The sequence below is a fragment of the Humulus lupulus genome, chromosome X (assembly GCF_963169125.1).
Source record: "Humulus lupulus chromosome X, drHumLupu1.1, whole genome shotgun sequence".
NCBI classification, from domain to species: Eukaryota; Viridiplantae; Streptophyta; class Magnoliopsida; order Rosales; family Cannabaceae; genus Humulus; species Humulus lupulus.
The window spans coordinates 18857555-18867353 of NC_084802.1; the positions used below are offsets into that span (position 1 = coordinate 18857555).

The window sequence follows — 9799 nt, forward strand, 5'->3', positions numbered from 1 at the left end:
TTCCCTCTATTCTCTAAGCACTAAGGGATCTCTCAAGGAAATAACTCTCTGGAATTATCAAGTTTCTATGGTGTATTTTTCAGCCAAGTGCTTTGTGGTTAGAAAATTGTGTGTCTTACAAGTGAGCATTAGACTCTTATTTATAGAGTTTGAGATACCATTTGAATTTCAAATTCCACCAACCCACATGGCTGTCACTAATTAAAATGAATAGGGTGTTTATGAAATTAAAATGAAGATTTAAAAGTTACTTGAGATGTTAAAACCGTTCAAATTGGAGAAAAAATAAAATTGGAATAGGGTGTCATCGCCCCAGGACGCGACTAGGAGTATCAGTGGCCGCGGCCACTGACCTCTGTCCCTTAGGCCGCGACCAGAGATAATCACTGGCTGCGGACAGGATGCAGTACAATTTCAGCTTCCAATATTTTTCAGTTTCCTAAGAAACGTCTCATTCTCTTTCCACGTGATTTTGTAACCTCCATACACCTCATGAGAGTTAAAAACATGTATTCAACAACTATATTACATAATAGCTCTATGAAATTCAAACTCAAAATGTGTAACATATAATCTACACATTATTGAGTAATATTTAAGAGTTACAAATTTGTAACTGATTTTGTAATTCTAAAATATGTTACATTTAGGCACATACATGGTTCAATTTTATAACTTTCAATACTATATTGCAAAGTGTGACAAATCATATTTTATCATATAATTTAATCTAACATTATATTATTTAAAAGAATATTACATTGAGATCCTAAAGGAATCAAAAGCACCGTATCATGATGATTAGGGACCCCAAAACCAAATAGGGCCACGCGTGCATTTCTAAGAGTATCTATTTCTCTTTGGGTGAACATTTGACCCGAAAAACCGTCTGACTCGCAACCCGAAAACCCGTTTTTTGGGAAAACCCGTCGAATTCGGGTTAAATCCGACCCGAACCCGACAAAATTCGGGTCGGGTTCAGGTTTGAAGTTTGTTAAAACTCAGGTTCGGATTCAAACCCGAAATCTGAAAAAAAAAAAAATGGTCTTTTTGTAAAAAAAATGGTATTTTTGCAAATTTTGGCTTTTCGGCCCAAAACCCAGTTGGCCCAGTCCAACCCAAAATCAAACCCAAAATCCGAAAAAAGAAGGGTATTTTTGAAGAAAAAATGGTATTCTTGAAAAAAAGTGTAAAAAAATGGTATTTTTACAAAATTTGGCTTTTCAGCCCAAAACACAAATGGCCCAGCCCAACCGGAATCAAACCCGAACCCGAATAAAACCCGAAACCCAAAAAAACCCAAAAAAATTTGATCGGTTTCGGTACCATTTTTCTCAACCCGAAACCCGTTAAACCCGAACCTGATGAACTCGAAACCCGAAAACCCGACCCGTGTAAAATGGCATTGTTTCAAAGTGAGCTAGTGGTGTGGTATTGCAACTTACTTGAAAACAAAAGGGTCAACATAATTAGGATTGCTGTAACGCCCTACTTCCTTAGAGCCGTTACCAAGTGAGTTTTAAAAGAAAACTTTGTGCAATTAACTCGCTAACCGAGATTTTTAAACGAAAGTGTGACTAATTAAAAGTTAAGGTTGTAATCTTTGAAAATGCGTTGTTTCAATAAAAACTTCTAGTATTAAACATTTGGGATCCCAAAATAAGGTTTGAAAACTATTTACATCTTGAAATAAGTTTACAGTTGATCAGTTCTAAAAATCATAGATTATTACAGCCATTTTCGAATAAACCCCCAACCAAAGCAGTCGGGCAGGCCAAACATGTACGCGTCGCTTCACGCTCTCCGTACTCATGGCTGGTTGACTCAATCTTTGCCCTTACCTGCAACACAGAGCACCCGTGAGCCGAAGCCCAGCAAGAAAACTCATGCAGTACATAACATATGCAAATTATACAGTTAATCATACCAGATAGTCCACAGATAAACAAGTCAACCATTAGACTAAGCAAACACGGCCGTGCCGCCCCAAAAACCTTACCAAAGCCTGGGGTCTCGGTCCTTACCGTAAGGATATCACATTTATCCACTGGGTCCGACCCTGACTATAAGCATCCCAGGTGCTAAGTGCTACTTCCGGCCCCACTGCCGTTCTCGGCCTTTCGCCGTTCTCGGCTCCATTGCCGTTCTCGGCTCCGCGCCGTATCATTCAACTATAATCACAGATAGTCTAACTCAAATAACATTTGAACATATATATCAATTCAATAAAGTCTACACCCTAACATATAATGCAATATAGGGTCGTGCCCTGCAATCACACTATGGGCCCATGCCCTATCCTACGGGTGTTATAGTTTTCTTACCTGTATTCCGAGCTTTCCGATGCACCAAGGCCACAAGCACGGTCCTCTAGCATGAGCCTCCTCGAAATCCTAGTCACAACACACATATAAGACTTTTAATACTAACCAACCCAAAACCATTTCCCGGGACCAATCCCGTACTTTCGGGACTCCCAAATTCCTAAAACAATCCATTGGAAACATCCCCCGAACCCCCGGAGCAAAGGCCTCGAAATTGCAAAATTTCCCATCCTGAAAATAGCCTAGTGCCGCGGCGCTGCCCTAGAGGGCCGCGGCGCCCAGCAAGTCAGAAGCCTCACCCTTCCTGGAATCAGCCTCACGCCGCGGCGCCCAAGAACAAGGTCGCGACGCTCCTTCGCGAACCCAGATTTCTGGGTTTTCTCTTGCGTTTTTCCCGAACTAAAACCTCTCCAAATCATCCCAAACAAATACCTAAACCCCAAGATCAATTTAAAACATCAAATAAACCATCTAACAACCCATAAACTCTAGATTCAAGCTCAAAACACAAACATACCCAACAATCCACCCTTAGATTGCAAAATCAGCAACTTCAAACTAAAACTTTACAAAACTTAACTCAAGCTTTAAATTTCACAAATCAAAACAAAAACAACTCTTAAATATGCATAAAATCCTTACCTTAAGTAGAGAATTCACCCAAAAACCTCCTTGATCTCCTCCTAAACTCCCACTTCAACCCCTTTTTTTCTCTTCTTCTTCTTCTTCTTCTTCTTCTTCTTCTCATTGCCCTAACTTTCCTTCTCTTTATTTTTAACAAAGCCATCAAATAACCCAAATGCCCAAACCGTGTACCCTATAATCCCAGCTGAAATTGTCTAAACCCCTTGCCAAATGACCATGCTACCCCTCCAAATAATCATTTCCCAACTAAGTCCTCAAGGGCACTCTGGTCCTTTCACTAATATTTCAATTCTACCATTTTCCAACTAAACTTGTTACTCACAGCAGTAACTAATGGTTACCCAGGTTACTCAATCACCAATAACCATTACCCGCTAAATCTCAACTTAACCATAGAATTCCCAAGGTACCCCTAGGCTCCTCCCGAGCCGGGTATAGAAATCTCGTTGTGACTTTTAAGTTAATTTGCTCTCTAGGACCGTCTCGGCACGTACATCACAATAATAACACCACACTCACGTGGTACAATTCACAGAATACAATTATCACATATATGCCCTCAGCGGTCTAAAATTACCAATTTACCCCTATCATGAAAACGGGGTCCACATGCATATTTATTTCACCTAACATGCATACTAACCACGTAGTCATGCATCTCGAATGTTCAATTAGTCATATAACATGCTTTAAATCATAATCATGCATTTAACTCATAAAATCGCACATAAATCCCAACATGCCCTCCTGGCACACTAATCAAGGCCCGTAAGCCTTATTAGCGATTTTGGGTCGTTACAATTGCTATTTTGTTTTCTATCTATTTTCCTCTTCTTCTTTTTTTGTCATTTTTCTTGGATATTAATAATACATTACATTTACACTAGTAGAGTGAAGAAGATTCTAAGGGGTGTTCAAAATAGTTGATTATTATAAAATTAGAGAGAGTAATTTGATTGTACAAAGATGTAAATTAATATTTGACTTTGCATATACATATTTTTGGTTTAATTTATCAAAATATTAAGTTACTGTTATTATTTATTCTTGAGAAATGTTGGATGCATTCTTTTTTTATATAAATGATATGTGCACTATGTACGCAAACATTAGACACAGTGACGTGACATTTATTTTTAAAACAACAAGTCCAGTTTTAATAATTATGGTTGGCACACCAATTTTTAAAACAATAAGTCCAATTTTGATAAGTATGACTGACTTGGCTAAACTACCATGTGACTCTATGTAATATTTAGGTATATATATTTTGGTATCACATATCATTACTCTTCTTTTATTTCAATTATATATGAGATGCATTATTTGTCGGATGAATAAAAAATTGAATATAACAATACATTTATTAGGTAGAATGATTGTTTTTTTTAATGGTTAGTTTGGTAAATTATTTGTAATTTCAGTTTAAAAATATTTGACAAAAATTGAGTTTAGTTGTCTATTTCAATTATTTTACAAAATGTAATATCCAAAAAATAATTTATGGTGACCAAACAAAGGTGCAAAAATAATTTTGTCTCCTAGGATACTCTTAGGTTTCTCTAGGATGGGGTTGTTGTTGGCTTCGGCTAGTGGACTAGCAATTGAGCTTGGGGTTAGTGTGGCTTCTTTCGTGGTGGTGCTGCTCTTGCGTGTCAGAGAACTGGTGTTTTGTTTAGACTAGCAAGGTTAGTGAACTCCTATTCTTATTAGAGATATTTGCGGCGAAAGTACACAAATTATTACGTTTGTAACACTTAAGTCCTAAATTATTTTTTTGTCAGCGAAAGTATCTTCCGTCTATATTTTACTGCAGTTGTTTATTTTGCCGCTAAGTCCACTACATGATGTCAAATTTGCTTATAACCCGAGTCTTGTGCCACAAATATCTCATAACTTGGGTATTTTTGCCGCACATATCTATTAAATTATGTACTTTCACCACAAATATTAATTTAATTTGGTACTTTTATGAACATGTTACAAACACATTTAACGGTTGGAACTAATGGTTGCAACAAAACATGGACGAAATATACTTTCACCTACAAAAAAATAAATTTGGTACTTAAGTGCTACAAATGTAATAAATATGGTATTTTTGTTGTATATATCCCTTCTTCTTATTATAAGATCATCTCTCATCTTTTTTGTTTGTTAAATTAGATGTTTTTCTTAAATTGTTCAAATATTAAAGATCACACCTTTTTCCTTTTTAAAATTTAAAAATCACACCTTTAGAGGGTATATTTTACCGCTGGGTTGGTTTAAATCTGTATTTATTTGTTTTTGTTTTTTTTCCTTTCTTCATTTTGCCGTTGGAATAGAGAAAGCCATAAATATATTGATCAACTTTGGAAAATGCCAACTGGGTTTTACCCTTACAAAAGTACAAAATCAAATATTGTTATCAATATTCATATTTATCTATAGAAAGTTGGCAAGACTTGTTACCGGATATTACAAAGAAAACTATTGACTCTTCCTAAGTTGTAGCCTGAAATCTCTTCCCAAGTCAAACAAGTAAGAAACAAATATTTTTTTCCATAAAAAAAATCTGAATCTTTTTTCTTTATTATCAAGTTTATTCTGTCTTTATTGCCATTGGTCCATTGTATCAAACTCGATTCTTTCAATAAATTATTTAGTACCCATTTGGTCAAAGCAGGCCAGGAATCACGTGCCCTTCTTAGTTTTTGTAACAGAAGTTTGTTTCTTAGGGAAATAGATAAGATAATAATTTATATAAATAGGAGAATTATGTAAAGGAATAAATACATAGTAGATACAAGAAAGTTGTGTTTGGGTTGTGAGAATCTTGGGATTCTCCAAAATGGCTGGTTGTTTGTTTGGTGTTGTGTTGAGCTGTGTTTGGTTGATTTTGGTTCGAGTTGAGGCATACCCAGCTGAGGATCTGGTGGTGGGATTACCAGGACAACCCAAAGTTGGGTTTAGGCAATATGCAGGGTATGTTGATGTTGATGTCAAAGCTGGCCGGAGCTTGTTTTATTACTTTGTTGAAGCAGATAAGGTGCCTGACAAAAAACCCCTTACAGTGTGGCTCAATGGAGGTTTGTTTTTTTTCACTCCTTCCTCTTGTACTTCTGTTCAATTGAATTTCATGCCTATTCAAAAAATTTCAAATCTGAGAGAAAAAAAAATGTTTTTTGTTTTATGTTTATTCTGGAGCTTGTTTGAGTAATTGGTTCCTTTCATTCTCCATTTTATTTCCTTGTTGGAGTGTGTGCTTCCCTCTATTTCACCTTCTCATTCACTTCTTCTCTGAAATGTTCATGTTCCCTATGTATTTGTGTATTGTTCTCTCTCTCTCTCCCTCATTTCAAAGTTTATGCCTTTAATTTTTTAAATTATCTCTAGTACTTCTGGTTTTGAATTTTGAAATGGAGCTAGTTCTGGGTAGTTGGTTTTGGAAAAAGTACTTAGATGTGCTAAAGTTTTGTATATAATAACATTTTGGAAATGTAGTATTTGTTATTTTGTTACAATTGTAAATAAACATAGTCTGGACCTTAGCCCCAAATCTTATTAGAAAACCGGTCAAGAATCTTGTGCCATATCTTTCCAGTCACTCGAAACAGTTTAAAAACTTTTAGCCAAAAAAAATGGCAACTACAACTTATTTGAAATGAGAAAATGAGAAAGGAAAATAAGGTGTTGCAACAAATCTAAACTGAAGGGATTGTAAAAAAGCTTGCGTTTTTACAACAATTGTGAAGAATGTAATACTATAGTTGACCCTTAAGCTTTTAGGATGGACTGGTAATCTAACATGGTATTAGAATAATCTTACATTACAACAAGATATGAAATATCTTATCTTAGCCAGTGGTAAATACTTTCATCATGTTCAGGTCCTGGTTGTTCCTCTATTGGTGGAGGTGCATTTACAGAATTGGGTCCATTCTATCCCATAGGCAATGGCCGGGGCCTTCGCAGAAATTCGATGTCATGGAACAGAGGTAAGATATGAAAGATTGTAGCTTGGACACATTTTTAAAACTGATATACAAGTATTCTTATAGTGGAATGAATCCCATCTATATTGTTCACTGCTCTTATCTTTTGCAGCATCAAATCTCCTCTTTATTGAGTCTCCTGCTGGTGTGGGATGGTCATACTCCAACACCACTTCAGATTATAATGCGGGCGATGCTTCCACTGGTAATCTTACAAGCATCTATTGTGCTTCTCAATTTTTTTCCTTAGACTGTGCTTTGTTTTTTGGTGTCTGTTATTTTGCGTACCAAGTTGTTCCTTTTGATGACAGCCAATGACATGCGTGTATTCTTCTTGAAATGGTTCGAGAAATTCCCGTCTTTCAGATCTAGAGATTTGTTTCTTACTGGAGAAAGCTATGCAGGTTTGATAACTTCCTTAGCAAATTTTATGATTTTATCAGCATATACAATGAATAGATCATTTAACTTTAATTTTCTGCTTTGTTCTCTATTCTTTAGATTACTTCCTTTATGCAAGCAATTAAATTGTGATTCATTTTATTATTTTTCTCTCCATGACAAATATATGTGTGACTTTTTATTGTAGGGCACTATATACCACAATTAGCTATTGCTTTATTGGATTACAATGAACATTCAACTGGTTTCAAGTTCAATATAAAAGGAATTGCTGTAAGACTTTCTTTTATACTTCTTAGCTTTACTTCATTACTTCTTTCAACTTTTTCTTTATAATTTCATCTGAAAAAAAAATTCATACTGATTAATTTCCCTTGTTAGATTGGGAATCCTCTACTCAAACTTGATCGGGATGCTCCAGCTACATATGAATTCTTTTGGTCACATGGAATGATTTCTGACGAAGTCGGTCTTACCATCATGAACGAATGTGATTTTGATGATTATGTCTTTGCAAGTCCCCACAATATAACACAGTCTTGCAACACAGCCTTATCTGAAGCCAATGACATAGTTGGTAATTACATAAACAACTATGACGTGATCCTTGATGTTTGTTATCCATCGATCGTCCAGCAAGAGCTGAGATTGCGAAAAATGGTATTCCAAATGATTCTTTTCACTCATTGCTTACTTATTTTTGAATTTTCCTGCGAAATTCTCTCTCCCTTTCGTTACAAGATATTATCTTTCTGTCCCGTCTCCTCTTTTGCAGGCTACTAAGATAAGCGTCGGTGTTGATGTGTGCATGACTTTCGAAAGGCGTTTCTATTTCAACCTTCCCGAGGTTCAGAAAGCTCTTCATGCCAACCGAACAAATTTACCTTACAGCTGGTCCATGTGTAGTGGGTAAGTGACCATTATCATAGCTCACTCACTCACAAATGCAACTCTTAAGTGACCATGCCATTGTCTGATATGGCTTGACCAATCTTTTCATGTTTCTTTTGTTATACAGAGTTTTAAATTACAGTGACACAGATGGTAACATAAACATCCTACCATTGCTCAAAAGAATAGTTCAAAATCACATTCCAGTTTGGGTTTTCAGGTAAAGTTTCTACGTTTGTCCAAATGAAACAAAAGTGAGTCTCAAACTTAGTTTGATCCACCACTCCTCCATGACTAAACATCATCATCAACCAATAATCAATTGCAGTGGGGACCAAGATTCCGTGGTGCCTTTACTAGGTTCACGAACCCTCATTCGTGAACTAGCGCACGATCTAAATTTCAAGATTACAGTCCCATATGGAGCTTGGTTTCACAAAGGCCAGGTACCTACTGCTGCAACCAAGTTTTTTTTGTGTTCATGTTCGAGTCATGAACCTTAATGAGTTCCATGTTTTTTGACAGGTTGGAGGCTGGGCTACTGAGTATGGAAATCTGCTGACTTTTGCCACGGTAAGAGGGGCTGCTCATATGGTGCCATATGCGCAGCCTTCAAGAGCATTGCATCTGTTCAGCTCGTTCGTTCGTGGCCGAAGGCTGCCAAACAATACTCGTCCTTCCATTGATGATTGAGAAGATTTTAGAGAGCTGCTATTGAGTGGAAGATCAGTAGCTTTTCTTTTTCTTTTTAATTGAAGGATATCGAAATTTGCTTTCATAGAGGCAATAACGAAAGATGATATAGTGATTGATTAGTTTTCATGGAATATTTAAAAAGAAAGAAAGAAAGGGGAAACAATTGATTGTATTTTGCAAAATTGTTAAAATGTGATTGAGAATTTTCTACATTCCTTCCTTGTGTTGTTGGACAGAATTAGTAAAAGGTTCATCATTAACTCTTCTTATGGAATATTTTGCAAATTTTGTTATAAAACGTAAGTAGTTATAGTACATAATTTCCAGGGTAAATACTTATTTGTTACTCTCTATTTTATTTGGATTGGTACCTTATGTTTTTAATAATGTTCATTTGATATTGTTTATTCTTTTGTCGGAAATAAAGTTTATTACTATTCCAATTGTAACGGAAAAAGAGTACAAATTGGAGGGGTAATTTCCTCCAACTAGCAAAACTCATCGTCTAGTCTAAGGGCATGCTTCGCCAAACCATGAGCCACATTATTAAACTTACGACTAACATGTGACAAAGATGTCATCGGAAAAGTAGACAATAAAGTTTTAATATCTGAAAAAATAATCCCCAGTTCATTTTAATAGGCTATGTTATTAATCAAAGCCAAAACAAGAGAAAGGGAGTCAGAAAAAACAAAATCCAGCTGAAGTCCAAGCCTTTGAGCCCAAATGAGTGCGACCAATAGTGCAATAGCTTCTGCTTGAAAGGCTGACAACATTCCTGCACTACAATCCATAGATAGATTAGGTAAGAACAAAACAAATGTATGTCATAGGAATTGAAAAAATAAAAACAAAACCTCCATT

At 36.0% G+C, this 9799-nt stretch overlaps 1 protein-coding gene across 1 annotated transcript; it reads left to right on the top strand.

Moving 5' to 3' along the window:
* Positions 1-5423: 5423 nt before the first annotated feature.
* On the top strand, positions 5424-9199 carry LOC133803777 (serine carboxypeptidase-like 42). The gene is made up of 10 exons (XM_062241896.1): positions 5424-6040; positions 6842-6949; positions 7059-7151; positions 7258-7350; positions 7536-7621; positions 7730-8008; positions 8124-8257; positions 8367-8459; positions 8568-8685; positions 8765-9199. The coding sequence occupies exons 1-10, from the start codon at positions 5803-5805 to the stop codon at positions 8930-8932; spliced, it is 1410 nt and encodes a 469-aa protein (XP_062097880.1). The 5' UTR covers positions 5424-5802; the 3' UTR covers positions 8933-9199.
* Positions 9200-9799: the final 600 nt, after the last annotated feature.